At 43.1% G+C, this 19207-nt stretch overlaps 1 protein-coding gene across 2 annotated transcripts in view; it reads right to left on the bottom strand.

Annotated features, from left to right (window-relative positions):
- PABPC1 (poly(A) binding protein cytoplasmic 1) overlaps positions 1-18945 on the bottom strand; it is a 338040-nt gene extending 319095 nt beyond the window's left edge. The window contains exons 1-2 of one of the 2 annotated variants that reach the window (XM_086966062.1): positions 18319-18945; positions 17155-17385 (exon numbers count right to left, since the gene is read on the bottom strand). In XM_086966062.1, coding sequence (XP_086822188.1) covers positions 17155-17347 — 193 coding nt within the window. In that variant the 5' untranslated portion in view covers positions 17348-17385; positions 18319-18945. Of the gene's footprint in view, positions 1-17154; positions 17386-18116 lie in introns of both variants that reach the window. The other variant, XM_086966063.1, reaches the window with a different exon arrangement.
- Positions 18946-19207: the final 262 nt, after the last annotated feature.

Below are 19207 nucleotides of genomic sequence, written 5' to 3' on the forward strand. Positions count from 1 at the left end.
CACCTTAGGGACTGGACCCATGGGTTAGTATAGGAATGTTCCAGAACCCTCTGGATCCTTCTGGACCCTCTTGGGACAGCCTATATAAGGCGGAATGTTAGGCGACCATTTTGTGCAGTGTTCAGTAGGTGCTGTGGAGACTGGACACAGGAGGAGTGAGGCAAAGTTGTCAGAGGAGAGGCGCATTAAGCTAAGGGAGATCATTCTGTAGTTCGACTACCTACTTGGAAGACGTTCTCCCCCTGCTATTGGACCCAGCCCTTCTAACAAGGAGTGTTTCCAGTCAAACTGCGGGTGCCCAGCGCGCTTAGAGACAACTGGAAACTATTGGGGAAAGCGAGGCGCAAGTGTCCCTAAAAACGTGGACCCACTTACAATGTGGAAGAAGCTGTCGTGTTGGCCCAAGGCGTATGCCGAGTCCCCTATTCGCGCCGAGGTGCGCCGTCATTTTGGTGCGCTTCTTCCGTGGTGGCTGAGGAAGAAGTGGGGATTGTGTTACCGGTTGAAGCAGAGTGTAGCCATAAGACCGTGGAAATCCCAATCGCTCTTTCTGCCTAGAGTGAATTAGTAAGCTGACCAGTTAATGTGAATAACTTTCTACCTGTACTAACTTACTATTGTGAATTTCTCCTGAAATGAACGTGAAATGTTCCATTGTGTAACTGAACCATTGTTGTATTCTGCAGGCAGCCTTTCAGTTAACATCTCTTGGTTTGCGGAGATAAGATATCAGAGCTGTGGAAGTATTATTGAAAATTGCCTTTGGCAGGAGGGGTAATGTAAAGAGATTCTGGACCGGGCTCTTTAGAAAAAGAAGTCCTGCTAATACTAGAGCCCCAGGTGTAATGTTTATAATGAAATGTATTGAATGAAGTGCAACTGTAAAACTCATTGAAGGAAGGATAAAGCTTTTCTACTTTTATTAAAAAAAAGGTGTAGTGTCATTTTTGGTTGGATGGGCACTGAGTTACAGAGTGGGTGAGACGCAAACTTTACACATGTACTTTGGAATTAAGCCTTCCTGTTTAGTGCCAAGCTACCCTATGTGACTTGGGTGTTCCATAGGTACAACATATTTCCCAACTATAACGGCCCTGTAACCTTTTTTTTTTCTTTCAGAGAATACATTAGTCGAAAGCCAGCAACAACTTTGAAATTAGATCTGGGTACCGACTCCACATTTTTCAGTGCATTTTATTGTGTTCACAGTATGTCCACCAGATATTCATATTCACTAAAAAAAAAACAATGGTTACATGGAGGTTCTAGTTGGGTTCAAATTTTACACACAAAACTATAGAAATTCAGTAGTTAGTTATCTTAAGTAGCTATAACTTGTCCCCCTACCATGCATATTTTCTTCATTAATAAGTTTACGAAATGTTGCACTGATATTATCAATGTCATAGAAGAGGTCATGAGTTATGTATTATGTGGAGTAGTTATTGCATGGCAAGGGCGATTGTTATAGTTACCTTATGGCACAAGTTATAGTCCCTTGAGATAACCAACTATAACTGCTGAATTTCTATGGTTTTGTGTATTTAAAATCTGAACCAAAGTATAATGTCCCTATCACCTTTGTTTTTTTCTGTCAATTTCTACCGTTTTTCATGCCATTTCCATTGTTTTTTCCAGGAAACTAATAGTTTTTTTAAAACAAAGTAATATTGAATTAACATATGTTAATTCAACCACCATCACACAAGGCCTTCAGCAATGTGCTGCAAGGGCTGGTCACAGGGCCTGCCCTGCAGCCGACCCCAGTAGACAACAAACACCCAGGCTCCCTTCCAGGCCTCTTTGGCACCAGGGATTACCTGGTGCATTGTTTAGGGGGAGGGGTCACTGGCCGCCTCCCATGCCATTTTTACCCCAGGACCACCATATTTATGGGTTAGGGGGCCCCCAGCCTCCCTCCCTGGAAATGTTTAATTTTCTAAGCAGTTGCGGACTCACTGTGTCTATGTGGATCCCCAGGATGACAGGTTAAAAACGCTGCTTTAGCAGATTAGGCATTTGGGAGAATCTGTTTTTAACACAAGGGTGTAAACTACTGTTATCTTTGACCAACCGAAAGCCACACCCAGTGCTACTATGAATGAGCCTGCTATTTCGGAGAACATGCAGCTTTCTCAAGGCAAATTAAGTTGAGGACATAGCTGGATACAAGACCTAATAAGAGTTTTAAATCACAAGCACATTTCCAACCATGTGATGAGGGTTCATTTAAAATGGCACAATTAAACACAACATTTCTGGAAGTAGTGCTCCCTGCTATTGTAGTCAAATCAACTGCTCTTCCAGCGGAGTAATTTTCTCTACGCTCTACACCCTTAGCATGCGTGACATCTTTTAAATGTAGTTATCAAGAAGGGGAGAGGGTGATCAATAGATCCGAAGGGCACTCGTTACCACTCAAGAAAGTGGAAGGTCCAGTTTCAGCCTGTGCCCCCACCAAGTCAATGTAAACAAAAAGGGTAGCTGAACTGTTCCTGATAGAGAAGAAGCTGTGTATTAGGCGTGACCATGGGTGTAGATGTGACACCCTTGGGCATCCATTTTGTTGGAAATATTTGCCTCACACACCCGAATGGGTGTCATGCTTCATCATCGGCGTTGCTCCTCGTCGGGGAGGCGGTGAAATCCCCGACGGGCTCACCTCAAAGAGGGGCTCTTTGACGGAGATCTTTTCTTCCAACAGCCTTATGGTGAAGTGTGGGTGTGTGGGCAATAGAGTAAGGGAAAAAGGTGATTTAAAATGTAGTAGGGGGTACCGAAAAGTACTACTTTATTCTGGGGGTCGACCTCTACGATTAAAAACGTGAAACCAACTTCCTAAGTACCACTGAGTTAAGTGTGATGGGACTCGGTGAAATTGGATATTGACATAGTCAACATGTTTCTCGCACAAGGAATTTTCCGCGATTCTTCAGGACCTAGAGTATGTACTATGCAGTCATTCAACAGCATGCAAGTGTCATGTGTGTAGATGCAAGCACTATCGGGTTATTTTACCTCTGTAGTAATATCCTCTGCCTAAAAGTCTGGGATTAATTACCGCATGAGTCTTCGGCGGTAATAGAACATCAGGGGAGAGCCATAAGGTGTAGCTCTATCAGCCCGTGTTCCTGCTCCTTGACCTACCCGTTACCGCCGCTCGAATAATCTTTAAATGTACTCAGATTATTTAAGCAAAAACTGGCCTAGTACTTTAGACTGCCATCTGAAACCAGAGATAGCATTACAGGACGATGTACAAGTTACTTACGTTCCGTAACGCTTTTTCTGGTGGATACAGTATCTGCCTGTGGATTCCTCAGTTTTTGAAGTACCCCATGTCCAGCATTCCATTTAAACTTTTCCCCCTTAGCTCTCCCACGGCGACTAGGACGTCACAATGGAATGAATCCACATGCGACTCCGCTTGACTTCATCAGAGCCAAAAGACTACCTCGTCGGCATGCAGACATCAGTTCCACACATTTTTTTGTACCTTCAATGCAAACGGGTGAACCAACACAACACAAGTATAAACAGTATACACACATAGCGAGAACCGGAAATTTCTCAGACATATCCTAGAATCAAGCATCACATGATTTAAACAGTAAATCATATATACATTGATTATTTTTTCAGTATAAGCAGGCAACAGGTAGGCAGGTGGGTCAGTGCGGAATCCACAGGCAGATACTGTATCCACCAGAAAAATCGTTACCGAAGGTAAGTAACTTGTTTTTCTGATGAATACATCTGTCTGTTGATTCCTCACCTTTTGAATTGAATCCCCAAACAGTCCCGCTCCTGGTGCTTGTCTACCTATACCAAAAAACCCTGCAGCACAGAACATGCAAAATAGCTGTCCCTCCTCACCTCTGAATAGTGCAGTGCATCGCAAAAGTGTGGAGGGAGGCACAAGTTGCTGCCTTGCAGATGTCGACCATATGGACCTCTAGCTAAAGCAAAAATTTAGCTCTGGTAGAATGAGTTCTAATACCTTCAGGAGGCTCCTTCTTGGCCAAGGCATATCAGATCTTGATACGGTTGCTCTTCATCATGCTCACGTATCGGATGAAGAGTTGGTCCTGTCCACATAGAAGTGGACAGCCCTCTTAGGGTACAGGATATAGTCTCTCCTACTCCTTAGGAGGAGGATGATGGGGAGGGTAGAAAGTGGGTGAAGTGATTCAGTGCCCTAGGTGAAAAGGAGTAACCACCTTAGGCAGGAAAACAGCTAAGGTCCTAAGAACGATCTTATCCGCATATGGAATGATGTAAATGGAGGCCTGGCGCTAAGAGCTTGCAACTCACTCACCATCCTAGGGGAAGTGACTGCAACCAGAAATAGTCTTAAATGCTAGGAAAATTAAGGGACAACTATGTAAAGTTACAAAGGGAGAACCCACCAAGAAAGGGAGAACCAAATTCAAATCCCACAGAGGCATGGTAAAAGGGTTAGGGGGGCCGGGGGGCTTATTTGTGAGACCTTTAATGAATCTCATAACTATAGGAGATTTAAACAATGAGGGGTGATCTGGTAAACAGAGAAAAGCAGACAAAGCAGACAAGTAGCAACTGCGCAACCCAGTCATGCTAGGGAAAGAGAAACTCCGAACATCAGACAAATGGGCCGGCAAAGGATTAATCTATCTCCAAACCATTGAACAAACTTGGCCCACCTACCAGAATAGACAGATTTGCTGGAATGTCATCTGGCCGATAAAATTAAATTTGAATTTCTCCTGTTTGAGGTAAAAATCAAGACCCTAAGGTCTAATACCGGCCTCAAGCGACCATCCTTTTTGAGAATCAGAAAGCACCAGGAGTATCATCCCAGACCCCTTTCCTGCTCCTGAACCACCTCAATTGCACCCGAGCACAAACCCGGAGGATGAGGGTAAGGAGGGGGTACCTACCTGAAGGGTAGGGAGTACCCATTCTCTGCAATGTTAAACACCAATAGATCTATAGTAACAGACCTCCAATGTTGTAGAAAAAGGGACACCCATCCTACCACGGTACAAGCATGCGCTAGGATGGCAGAGCTAGAGCTGCTTCACTCCAACACCAGCTGGAGGGGCAGAAGAGGAGGAGGAGACACGCTGCTGTGCTGTACCCCGCAGACAACCTGTGCCCTTTCCCTTGTATATCTGTACAGGGGGTTTGCCTGCTGTGTCGGCTGCTGCTTGGCACGGAAGGATATGGCCTTGCCAAAGCCACAAAACTTGCAACATCCAAAGCCCCTGAATTAAGACTGGAGACCCAAATATCTTGCTGTGGCTCTGTCTTTAAAGCGCTGCAGTGCTGAGTCTGCTTTGGCCCCAAATAGGCGAGATTCATCAAAAAGCAGGTCTAACAGGGTAGCGTGGACATCAGGGGAGAACCCCGAACCCTGTAACCAAGCGTGCCTCCTAATCGCAACAGACGAACCCATTGATCTGGCAACCGAATCAGCAAGAGTCCAGATCTTATGACCTGGCTGGCCGCAGCTGATGCATTCGGAAGAACCTCCGAAAAATGATCCAGACCTGTCGTCCGACAGTTTCGGTGACACTTTCCTTGCAGGGTCCATAATTGCATGGATATAGCGACCCAAAAGGCATGTAGCATTTGTTGATTTGAGAGCCATACTGCCTGAAGAGAATACCTTCTTCGCAGATTGCTCCATGCGTTTGGACTCCCTATCTGCAGGTGTAGATGGGAATGACCCTGCAGACTGCTTCGAGGAGTACAAAGTCTGGGTAACCAAACTTTCCAGTGATGGATGAGTGGACAGGAAAGCATGATCGCCCAGAGCCACCTTATACCTCCTCGCCACAGACCTGTACACCACAGGAGCAGTGTTCGGCTTCTGCCACACATCAAGGATGGATTCAGTGAAAGTCTCATTGAAAAGGCAAACCTTCGAAATCCTGATCAGTGTCCACAATCTACCCTTCCTCAACCTCCTCATTTTGTTCCTGGTATTCCTCCACTTCCATTAACCTCTGTGCTTCTCTTCTAGACGTCATCCTTGGAACTGGTGCTAGACGCTGAGCAGCCGATTTCGGGTCTGAGTCTAAGGGAGTTCTGCCAAGACAGTAGTCGAGTCAGCCCCAGTTCAGAATCAGACAGCGCCAGGGAAGATCCATCCAGTGATTGTACCGGCATTGAAAATCTCGGCGCTGGGCAAGGCCAACTAACTCCATGGAGCGATCGGCATAAAAGGTACCTGAGGGAAATGAGGTGGCAAACCTCTCAGGGAGTATGCCAGTGGACCCATGGGGTTAACAGGTGCACGAGTATGGTTTGCTGCTCTGGCGAACAAGCCAAACATCGCATTCAAAAAATGCAACAGATCAGTTACAGGGTCAAGAAAGCAGGATACCCTGGATCCGGTACTGCAGGCTCTGAAACTGCTATGGAGGCTGCACATTCGGCTCCGGTTGCGGCACCGGAGACCCTGTAACCAAAAGTGGAGTGGTTGGCAACAGTGGAGGCGTTGCTTCTCTTGGCGCCAGTGGAGTCACCGCTCTCGGAGATAGGGCTGAAGTAAGCTCAGGCGATGGAGAAAAGTTATCCTTCCGATGACGTTGAGGAAGCATGGACACAGTCTTTGTGACTCTTTCGACGAACGCCGCAGAGGCCCATGACTCAGGACCTGGACGTTCTTAGACTCCTTTTTTGTTTCTTGGCTTTGGCCATCAACAATTTGCCCTCACTTCCTCAGTTCCTTGGGGTTCATGTGCCTGCATGACAAACACTCCCCAACGTCGTGGTCCGATGAGAGACACCACAAACAGTCTTCATTTGGGGTCAGTAACAGACCTCTGACCTCCACATTCTCTGCATTGCGTGAATCCGGATTTCCTCTGAGTAGTCATAGTCACTGCTACAAAGATCCGAAGACTTGCAACAACGAAACTTCCAGAAAGGGTGAGCCCTGGGAAAAACAGTTACGCATCAACTGTGCGGACAAAAAGGAACTGACGTTCGCACGCAGACGAGGTCTTCTTTAGTCTCCAATGAAGTTGTGTGGAGTCGCGTGTGGAGCCGTTCCTTTGTGACATCCTCTTCAGCGAGCGGAGTATAAAAGCTTCCATGGAATGCTGCACTTGGTGTAATTCAAAAGGTGAGGAATCCACAGGCAGACGTATCCATCAGAAACTATATAATATATATTACCTACTGGCAGTCCTGGACCTAGTTTCCATAGGACATGCAGGTCATGAGTGATGTAATATGGGAGGTCATAAGCAGTGCATTGTGGGGGCGCAAGTTATAGTTGGATTAACTGTCTATAAATGCTGAATTTCTCTTGTTTTGTACGAGTGAAATGTCAGTCTAATTTGCACGTCCTTGTAACCTTTGCTTATTTCAGTGAATTTCTAAGGTTTTTTTAATTCCATTTCCTAACTATAACGGCCCCAGTAACCTTTGTTTTTTTCTTTCAGAGAATATACTAGTCGAAAGCCAGCAACAACTTTAAAATTAGATCTGGGTACCGACTCCACATTTTTCAGTGCATTTTATTGTGTTCACAGCATGTCCACCAGATATTCATATTCACTAAAAAATACAATGGTTACATGGAGGTTCTAGTTGGGTTCAAATTTTACACACAAAACCATAGAAATTCAGTAGTTAGTTATCTTAAGTAGCTATAACTTGTGCCCCTACCATACATATTTTCTTCATTAATAAGTTTACGAAATGTTGCACTGATATTATCAATGTCATAGAAGATGTCATGAGTGATGTAATATGTGGAGTAGTTATTGCATGGCAAGGGCGATTGTTATAGTTACCTTATGGCACAAGTTATAGTCACTTGAGATAACCAACTATAACTGCTGAATTTCTATGGTTTTGTATATTTAAAATCTGAACCAACGTATAATGTCCCTATAACCTTAGTTTTTTTCTGTCAATTTCTACCGTTATTCATGCCGCGTCCATTGTTTTTTTCCAGGAAATTAATAGTTTTTTTTAAACAAAGTAATATTTAATCAACATATGTTAATTCAACCACCATCACACAAGGCCTTCAGCAATGCGCTGCAAGGGCTGGTCACAGGGCCTGCCCTGCAGCCGACCCCAGTAGGCAACAAACACCCAGGCTCCCTTCCAGGCCTCTTATGGCACCAGGGATTACCTGGTGCATTGTTTAGGGGGAGGGGTCACTGGCTGCCTCCCAGGCCTTTTAGACCCCCAGGACCACCATATTTATGGGTTAGGGGGCACCCAGCCTCCCTCCCTGGACCTGTGGGGACGACATCCATGGTGCCTGATGGAGGAGGGGGGCCACCAGGCTGATTTCTGTCCCCGAGACCCCATCCACAGTGGCCTGGTCAACCAAGAATGTGCGCCCTGATGCCCACCAAGGGCCCCTACCATTTTCTGCTTGGGGGCTGCGGGCAGGAGCAATATCGAGATCCGTTTCCTTGCACGCATCACTGGGTGCAGGGGAAGAGATCTGAAGTCAGCTTCCAGCCGAAGGGAGCATTTTTAAATCTCCTGCCAGCGGGGAGGGAACGTTGTATCTGATCTCGCATGGCGGAAACTTTGAAATTGCTCACATGTGAGAGCAAAACCAGGTTTCCCTGCCTGCGTCAGTGCCGGCAGAGAAACCACTATGTCGCAGGAGTGGACACCCCGGGATACAGCAGGAGCATGCTCAAGGGGGTGGTGTCCCGAGGGCTATTAATGGCTCCTGGAGGGGCACCCAGTGGGCCACCTCCCATGTCTAATTACAGCCAGCCCCAGCCCCCCCCCCCCCCCCCCATCCCGCCAAGAGCCAGGCAGAGTCCACCCCCTATATATTTAGCAGCTGGGGCCGGGGAAGGTGGCGATGTGTAACCCCCTCCCCCATATTATTATGGATTCCCTCAAAGTATGTCCAACCGGGAAGGGGGGAGAAGGGGAGATAGAGATAATCGGGGGAGACCTAACTTTTTTTGTTTTTGGCTTTTTTGGAACCCTTCCACAAGGCCTAGGGTATTAAGGTATTCCTACCATGCTTCCTTGCATATTTGACATTTTCTCCGTACTCGGGCCAAGCACCGACTCCCAAGATGGATGACACTACTTCCTGGTTAAAGTGGTGGCAGCAAATCAGATCACATCATGAGATCTGTCTTACCCGCGGACCCTCCACTTCCCTAGATATATATTTTTTTTTAATACTTAAAAATTACTGAACTGATTTACACCAAATTATAGCAAGCATTTGCAATGCTATAGGTTTCGCATTTACGAGAGTTTGAGCTATTGGCATTGTAAATGGCCATGCCTTTTTTTTATGTTTTGGATTTTTAAAGCATAAATAAAAGGCAATTGTCATTTACAATGCCAATAGCTTAAACATGCATAAATGTGAGATCTATTGTATTGCATTGCAAATTGTTACTTTTTACATTTTGAGATCTTTAGTTCGGTCTAGCCAACAGAAAGTCGGCAAAGTGCCTCAGCAAATGAAAATGAAATGAAATGACAATGAAATGAAAAATTGCACTTGTATAGCGCATAACTAACCCGGAGGCCTCGCAGCGCTTTAGACTGATTACTGTGTCGGGCTACGGGGTAACTTAGTACGCTTTTGTATTACAAAATTTGTAAATACAGGACTGGATAATCTACTGACATGGATATGCTGTTAAAAAAAAAATCACAGTCCTGTTGCTTCGTGAAAGCAGTTGTGTCCTTCTACAGCAGTACAGTATAATGGTAGGGACTAAACAGCGTGTGGATTTTAACAGATTTGGTAACAGGCATGTTGTGCACAAAATTCATTTTCCGCCCAAAACATTTTTGGGTTTTCTACTGTAGTTTTCTCTTCTAAACAATTGTATACAATCTTCATGGAATGTTTCTGGGAAAATTAAAGAAGTGTGGGTAGCGTGGTAACACCTTTACTTTGACTATCCCGCTTTCCCAATTACAAAAACATCTTGAGACTAGCAGACATGCCTCTTGAAATATACGTTGCAGCGTGGAATTATTTTAAATTTAAGGCTTTAGAAATACTTCACCAGGAAAATCAAACTCGGTTCACCAGTGTATACAGTAGGACAAAATACGTTCAAATTTGCATAATAACTGTTGCCCCGCTACTTTCAGTTCAGCAACAATGCAACTAAATTTCCTTTAGAGCGTCTCGTGTGGGTTATCCTATTTCTCGTAAAACAACGTCCTCTCCTCAAACAGGTATGCACTGTTCAGCAGCCACACCCAGCATGACTGAGCGCAAAATAATCAGGAAAAAAATACAAATAAATTGTTACTTCAACATTACCGCTTTACTGAGAATGTCAATCTAAAAATTTACTTTTTTAAATGTCTAAAAAGGGCGGATTAGAAATCTCTAAATTATGGTAGAATTTAAATAAGAGATGAGATGATTGAAGTAGACATTTATCCCGCCCACCCCCCAAAATATTCCTAAAGCATATAGGCGTTTACGCGAGACCTTTTGCATTGCAAATGGTAGGTATCACGACAACGAGAGGGAGGGCGGGGGTGAGAAGGCACGGACAACGGGAGGGAGGGTGGGGGGAGAAGGCACGACAACGGGAGGGGGGTGTAAGGAAGGCACCAAAGCATGTTGTGCCAGCAGTAGAAGAAACTCATTAAAGAAAATCAAGCTCACAGTGTAAATAACATGTACAAGTAAAGGGGCCAGTCGCCATGGGAGATGTCAAATGAAGAGGCGGCGGTACTAAGGAGGGACAAACGAGCCTATCAACGAATCAGAAGCCAGCATTTAGAAAAGACAATGAAACAAGCCAATGGCAAAAATGGGCCGAGCTTCTATTCACCCACTTCTCTGCTTGAAGTCTCGTACAGAGCAGCACACAGGCGCTGGCTCTAGGCTCGATCTAAAAGCACTCTTTCTGGACCAAGATTTAGCTTTCTGCCAAATTTGTTGCAATTCGGTTTAGCGGTTCGGGCTGTAGTCATGTTCAAAATCCATATAGGAAACTGCATGGTGAAAACATGTTTTGGGACACCCAGTCATCAGCAAAACAAAAACGCTTTTCCTATGGAAACTACTTCCGAACTAACCTACTGGCAGTCACACGTAGATAAAATAAAAACAAAAACACTTCAACCATATCAGAGTGACCTTCTAAAGAAGCACGTGTAGGAGCCATACTTGCACTATGCTCCACACCAGGGATAAAGATGAAGTCCCAGGATGAAGCAGAGGGGAGGGAGGAGGCTCTGACCAATTAGAAGCAAGGCAACAAGACTGACATTGGTGCCAAACAACGGTAAGTAATGGACAGGATTCCGCAATTAAGAACCATAATTTCATAAAGCAACTGTCAACAGACTGGGGTTACAATCAGATTTCTAAGACCATTATCTGAGCTTTTGCATTCAAGCTATCACAAACATCTTGAAGTACCCCATGTTCCAAGCCCACAAAAAAGCAATTTTCCAACATTTTTATAAGACAGACTGACCCAGAACACAGATTTGAGTGTTCTTTCTAGCAATAGAGCAACTTACATCATAGGAGTATTCTTCCAGTGATAGTAATGTTCATGATACTTCTCCAAGAAGGACGATGCTTGTAGTAGAAGTTTATTGTATATAATAAAAATAGTTACAATCATAAAGGGCATAAAACAATAACATCCCATATAACAATAAAAGGGCGATAACTCGTGGTCAGCACACTTTAAAACAAGGAATTCGAATCAGACTCCACCGTTTTTTAACATGGAATAAATAGGTTAACTCAAGAAATGTTAAGAGTTTTGTTATAAAGACTTCTGTTTGCAAGGCAAAACAGAGTAAATACATCTGATAATCCGTACATTAGCAGCAATAAAACAGTCTAGTAAATACTTCTTGTGAAGATATAATGATTGATTTAGGACAAAGACAAATAATGTTTTCCAGTGATTTCTCCTAATAACCAGAGTGCATTCCTGGGATTTGAGGCTATCAAGTTGCCACAATCCTTTAAACCGCAGGAGTTGAAAGTACAAGACCTTATTTCCCAAATGCTTGTTTTTCTATGCAGTTGTAAAGCGCAAGTTAAATAATCTTGACAGCCAGGTATAGGTGTCAAGTAGTAACTGAGTGCTTGTATTTTAAAGAGGCACACAGGCTGCAGGGATGGTTATTGTTCATCAAAGTGTTCCTTATAAGTTGTTTACGTGACTGCCTACTCAAAGACAACAGACCTAAAGATGGGAGAGAGGCTGTGTTCTTTTATGACCTTTGTGTAATTTTATGCATTTAAATCCAAGTTAACTTGTTTTTCATTCAGTTCGGCATGGATTAAACCTTTAAAGGAGTTAATCAGAGCACTCACACAGGCACAAAAAACAATTGAAGACAGCACAGGTGTGCGTAAAGACACCGACATTAGACTTGAAATCAGATCTTATTAAACAAGGTAGAGTTGCTGACTGTAGTTTTAACTAGGATCAGATACTCTGAATGTATATTTTATTGAAGATGCTTACAGAGTTTGATTTCAGCGCTGGTGAGGAGTTAACAGGAATTAATGTGGTATTGAGGGATTTGTGAAGAAATTAAGGTTCTACCATCATATAGTTGATCAAAGCACTTAACGGATCTGGTTTGATTAAGCGTTCAAGCCCTTTTCTGTGCAGTATTTGCATTCATGCCCAGATAGTCTTACCTGGTCAATTGGTTTATCAGTCAACGTCAATTTTAAGTTTTACTTTTGCTCCAACAGTCAAGATTTTTGTTTTAGCTGGGTTGACTGTGAGCCCTTAGTCAAAGTTAAAGGATAAAAGTTTAGATAGTTGGTTTTGAAAGCTGGCAGTGGTTGTAGAGAAAATTACAAGGACATCATCATAGGCTAATTATGCAATAGGACATCTTGGGGCTAGGTTTTCGGGACCATGTAAGATAAGAGTGGTCTGTAATATAGAAAGAAAACTTGGGAGCCAGAACGTACCTTGTTTGACTCTGCATATTGTTGCTTGTAGACCAATAGTGGTGTAACTAGATTTTGTAGCCAAACTGGTGCAACTTGACAACAGCTGTGTGTGTACCTTACAGAGGATATATTGCGTATGAACTCTGGGGCTGGAGCCATATGCATCTGCTTCGACAGCACTAAAAAAATAGCAATCCATGGAAAACCTTAAGCATCCAGTAAACCTCCCACAAAGCCATACAAAAAAATGATTTATGCTATACATATTCAGCACACTGACATTAGACACAGACTAGGTTTTCCGTTAGATCATTCATGTAGAGTCCTGTAAAGGGTGTGACTCCATTAGATCAGTACTGATTGCTAAACATAACGGACAAGTTTGTAAGGAAACATTTTGTCTGTGATATACTAACACAAAATTCCAAATGACAAAGCCCACAGTGTGATATTTAAAATACCTACAGTATATATAAACATTGTACGACATTCTCCAATGTCAAGCTGGTAGCTTGATTTTTTATTTTAGAAGTCATTCATTTAGTTAAAAGAATAAATTAACTAGTCTCAGCTTAGAAGTGCTATAAAATCTTAAAACGGATAGAGTTATTCTTGCTAAAGAAGCATTTTGTTTTTCAACTAAAATAAAACAACAAAATCAACTTGCTACATGGTTTCTAAACCTCAAATGGAAACAGGATTGTTCCCAACTGGACAAACCAAAACCACTTCATTTCTATATTTTTTTTATAAAGAATTCTGTACTCACATTGAGGTGTGAAACACACAAGAAGACGACCAAAGCATGCATTGACTGACTGCTTATGATTCACCACTGCAGTGAATTTATAGTAACACGTTTGTAAAAAACGTAGTTGTAAAATATTCAAAGCGTTGTAGAAACATTAAAACTACCAGTGCAATCAGGGTAATTAAAATAACTGAAAAGAGGTTACAAGACCAGAAATAAAAGAAAGGCAGGAAACACCAGGTTAGGTATGTTAAACTTCTAGTGTTAGACTTTAGTTGCATTTCTCACATCAGTATTTTCCTGTGTTTAAAATTAAAACTAAAATTGCATGGGTATGGAGGACAATGTTTTTGAAAAGGCTTAATCGGAGTCCACTAACTAATCCTAAAAGATCAAAATAGGTTACCTCAACACTTAGGCTAGCTATCAAATTGCTTGGTGCTTTATTTTACGCCCCCCGCCACTGCACTCTTCAGCAGTTTACTTGAAAAAAATTGAAACTTTCTTAAAGATCCACACCACTAACGATAACGCTCTAATGATACACAACTTCATAGGAAAATCTCATCCCACTAGACTTTTGGTCAAGATAAGGCACTAGCCAATGTTCAGTAGTGGATGATTCGCAATTACCCTAAAAACTGAATTCCTTATGCTCTTAAATTATTGTTTACAATTGTCTATCATTGCAAATTACAATATTCTGGCTTTACTTTGGACACAATTCTCGGTCTGGTCACATAGCCTTAATAACATTGCCATTCACAGATAGCCTCAATAACATTGCCATAAACGCTAACAGTCACCTCTGGGAACAGAGTAACAGAATTGTTTAACTAGTGCAGCTAGTTAAACTAGCCCTAAAGCATAATGAAGAGTTAGATTACCGACCCAAAATGACGACCAGTGGAGTCCCGACCGATACAATACAGACAGTTGAGTGGAACAAGAATCATGCTCTGATAAATATTAAGACATTTCCTTGTCAATTATAACTAAGGGCAATCAACCAGCATTGCTTTCAATTGCTAAAATGACAATATCATGGAGAATATAGTAGCCCTCTAGGCCAGAGTTTCTTAACTTGTAGTCCTGGACCCCCTGGTGGTCCATGACACCTACTCAGGGGTCAGCGACTGCTTCGAAAATTAAATATCAAATAAATAAAGGAGTTTAGAAAAGTAAAAAAGCAAAATACAAAAAAAAACAATCTAAAATATTTGTAAATGTCAAAGAATTTGAAATTGGAGGCAAAAATTAAGCTGGCATCTTCAGGTTGATTTGTGCTACTAGTGCAAGTGTATCAAACAGAATGTTATATGAATGATGGGTTTCCTAAAGAATTTAAGAAATCTCCAAACTTCCCTTAAAATGTTTTTTTTGTTATATTTGTTTTTTAAAGTAAATAAAATATTTATTAATTTCTATATTTGTTTGATGAATGTTTTTTCTGTATTCTTTTGCAGTTCAAATCACCAGAATTGCTTAAACCGCAGCCCCCAGATTCAATAATGACTCGGTGGGGGGTTTCCAGATTCCAATAATGATTCGATGGGGGTACCCGGTAATGATTTAGCGTGGGGGGTGAACAGAAGTCAACAAGTTAAAAACCACTTGTCTAGGCAACATTAAAAGGATGAAAAACAGGTATTTGCACCCATTTACTGTTCTTGGCACACAATCAAATGTTTTGAGAGGTTCAGAGAAGTTACAATCTTGACATTAACGAGCACTTGCACAGTGTATGGGTCAGGTTTTAATGGGCTAAAACCTGCAGCCTAAACACACTTGATCAAGAAAAAAGGGAAATTATAGTTGCACATTTGTCCCTCATGCAGTTCAATGCAGCCACTCTAAAGGCAGTAAGAAACAGGCTAGTATTTGAGAGAAATACCCCACTGAGCTGAGACCAGACCAAGTAAAGGACAGACTGGTTAAGAACGTCAATGATTAAAATGGAGCAGACCCAAAGCACCATGTAAACCTCCCAAAAAACGCCACGTAAATGAGTTCTCACTGAAATCTCTACAATACTTTAATTGTGGAGCAATTCTTGGGACATAATTATGAGTGGTCCAGATAGGTTGCGAGGTGTCATACCAAATAAAATTTGAATTTACTGGATCAGATAAATAGCACACACCACATTTTTCACGGTCAATGGGGTCGAAAAACTTTGGTTCACTCATGAGTTAATTAATATGGCAGTTAAGTGTTTCACACCTGTACAGAAGCTGAATTCAATGTCGTTTAAATGTCGGCACATTTGACATTACCGAATGAGAGAAGGGAATTAAAGAGTTATAAAGTGAAATCCTCATGAGAGACATTAACTGTTAATGTCTCTAATATTGTAACAGCACCGACAAAAATTGCACAGCCATATCGAAAAGATGGTTCTTTAATCCAGGCTCCTTGAAGTAGTGAATCTTCGATTTAAGACATGTCCCTTCAAGATTATTAGACTAGCCAGGAAGGCATTCCGCTTAAAGTGGTATTCAATCGGTAACATAGGAACTAGAAACATTTCATTTATGCTCATCACTGCGGGCTTTAACTACGACCCTTATCAGAACTGGCACGGTGGAAGTAAAACGAGAAAACATTTACAGCAAGGGCAGACTATACTTGGCTCGTAAAACGTATAAAGTTTGGCAAAATCGTTTAACGGTATGCATATATTTACTGTGCCAGAAATGCAATCCCAACAGGACATAAGACCCGGACATAAGTCACATGTAACTGCAACACAATTCAATCGGCTAGTCATGAAGGCACACAACTGCTGCCTCGATTCGCTGTGCCCACATACCCAACCAGTGAAATAAATGTTATAATAAAAGTACTTGGGAAAATACAATACTGCCAAACAAATATTTGTTGTATTCGTGTATGTATAGGAGCTTCTGATCAAAACACGTACGTGTTTTCTAAACGCCCTAGACATTTCTTAATATAAAAACACAAGACAGACCCAGCCTCTGGAACGTGCAAAGTCAGACACAGCAAAACAATCCATTAGGATAATTATTGGATATCAACACTGAAATTACGCCCATTTCTCTGCTCTATAGCTCACTGCAAAAATAAAAAGGCGCATACTTTAACACAATTCTACAGATGCCATTTAATAATGCAACAATAATTATCGATACTACGTGTTCTACGCTAACATGGTAGAATAAATCAGTCACACAATACGACACTCGCTGCTACAGTGGCAAAACTGCCTCCGTAAAGCAACTGCTCAGCTGCCCATTAACCTATTTACTTCTGTAACACAAGACTTATAGGCATAAGGAAAACAGCAGAGGCAACGAGTGGATCAGCCCAATGATCAAGCACTACATATATAAAAGTATCCCACTTCTGCAAAAACGCAAGCCCCTCCCACTTGCAGTAAACGCGTGTATCGTACAAGGTTTTCAAACAGTGCAACAACACAGGTACAAGACATTTGTGATAAAATACTATGCCAGAGTCGTGTGGCACTTACCGTCGGCCGGCTGCTGAAAGTTGACATAAGCATAGCCCAGAGAGCGGCGAGTGATCATGTCCCTGCAGACTCGAATCGAGAGGATGGGCCCGGCCGGGCTAAACTTCTCATAAAGCATGGCCTCTGTTACATCTTGGTGCAGGTCACCCACGTAGAGCGAGGCCATCGGGTAACTAGGGGCGCTCGGATTCATCCTGCACAGGGAGGGCAGCACCAGACGCTCAACCTTCTCTGCAGAAGAAAATGAAACAGTCACCCACACAGAAGTCTCGCAGGCAAAGAATATTATCCGTACAAGCTAGGAAAAATGTGTCGTCCAACAAAACGGGGGGGAGGGGGGCAGACGGCCTATATGCATGGAGAGCGGGTAGTTTTCCGACACTAGGGTTATTAGTAACGGTAGTATGAAGGAGAAACTCACATAGCCACTCATAGTAACTCGCCTTCCAGGATAATGCTCACATGCACAACACCCACCATGACAAAAACAGTACATGGCAGTTCTAAAATGTGCAATCCTCCCAGCAACAGGCTGAAAGGCACAGGTTACACAAACACACTCATTCGGGGGCAGATGCGGATGTCCACACAGGGAAAACAAGCAGGGGGAATATGCAATTGACGTGGAACACCATTCCACGGTGCAGCATGAATCTCCATATCGCACAGACTTTATGATAATTCACTCAAAATCCGTAGGATTGGAGCAATCAAGTACTGCAGCAGTAGCGTGGCCAGTGTGTCATGCACCCTAGTGCAAGGGAGGAAATACCCCCCCCCCCCCCGATTAATCTTTTAAATATAAAATACATCAATAAACAAGGTTCAGTGTGCCTCGGTGTCACTGCATCAATTGAACCTACGCGACTGTATTCCAGATCGGTTCAGTATCCATATGCATAACACAACCTATGCGACTGTATTGTAGATCGGTTCAGTATACATATGCAGAACACACCCACCTATCGAGTACAGGCGGATAGAGTCTGGGCCACAGGCTACTTAGCCACTACGGCTTCGTCCTTGGATCTCACAAGTACGCCAGCCCTGGGAAACCAGGCAGCAAAAGGGCCGGCCATAGTGCCACCCTGGCTCCTCATGGCCGGAGAGCGTTCAGAGGACAGGGCCGCGTGACAGACATTGCGACGGGCATGCAAACGTTACCGGTTCCGCGGGATCACGCGCGGCTGCGTCGGTTGAGGTTGAAATTCAAACGCGACGAATTCGTCCGTAGGCTGCTGCCAAATTCCTGCGTTCGCTACTGGGGTCCTGGAGGCTCAGATTCTTCGCTTCACCGGCTGTTGGTTTGATTCTCTTTCAGTTTTTTGATACTCGATTTTTTGGGTCGGAAAAGAAATTAAAGACTTTTTATTAAAGTTTTAGATTTTGTGCTTTTTTTTTGTTTTTTTATTTTTTAATAATAAGAAATGTGTGCCGAGGCCAGGAGCACACACTCACACACACAGCACTAACAGCCGGGGTATAGGGAAGAGGGCCGGCCCGCGCACACGCACTATTTATACGTACGTCCCCGCCTGACGTCAACACGCCTACCTAGACACCGGAAGTTGATTCTTTGCGGGCGCTGACACTCTCATTGCGGACTCGGAAAAAGTACTTCGTGGGATAATCGAAGACCGTACAGTGATGCATGGCTTTTGTGTGCTGCGTTTAAACAGCGAACAGTGGAAGAGAATGGACTCGCAAATTATTCACGCCATTGCCGCTATGTGCGGACATCTTCGAACACTCCCCGAGCACGTTGCTTGCTATCGTTATCGCCGTCCGTTTGCAGCCATCTTGGAACGACTTTTCTTACGCCAAGCTCCACTACCAGTGGCAGCCATATTTGAACAGAACTGCCACATTAGACGTATTTGCTTTAAAGACACATTTGTGTTCGACAACGATTATGCATTTAAAACGCAGCCAAGGTCGTTCACCACAAACGTGTTAGGGTTAACATCCTAAACGTTGAGCTGGGTAAACATCCAGTGTGAACCAGAAATAAACCCATATTTCACTTCCTGATGGCTAGTTAACGTGATGAGAT

This window comes from Lissotriton vulgaris, chromosome 4_1 (genome assembly GCF_964263255.1).
Source record: "Lissotriton vulgaris chromosome 4_1, aLisVul1.2, whole genome shotgun sequence".
In the NCBI taxonomy this organism is placed as follows: domain Eukaryota; kingdom Metazoa; phylum Chordata; class Amphibia; order Caudata; family Salamandridae; genus Lissotriton; species Lissotriton vulgaris.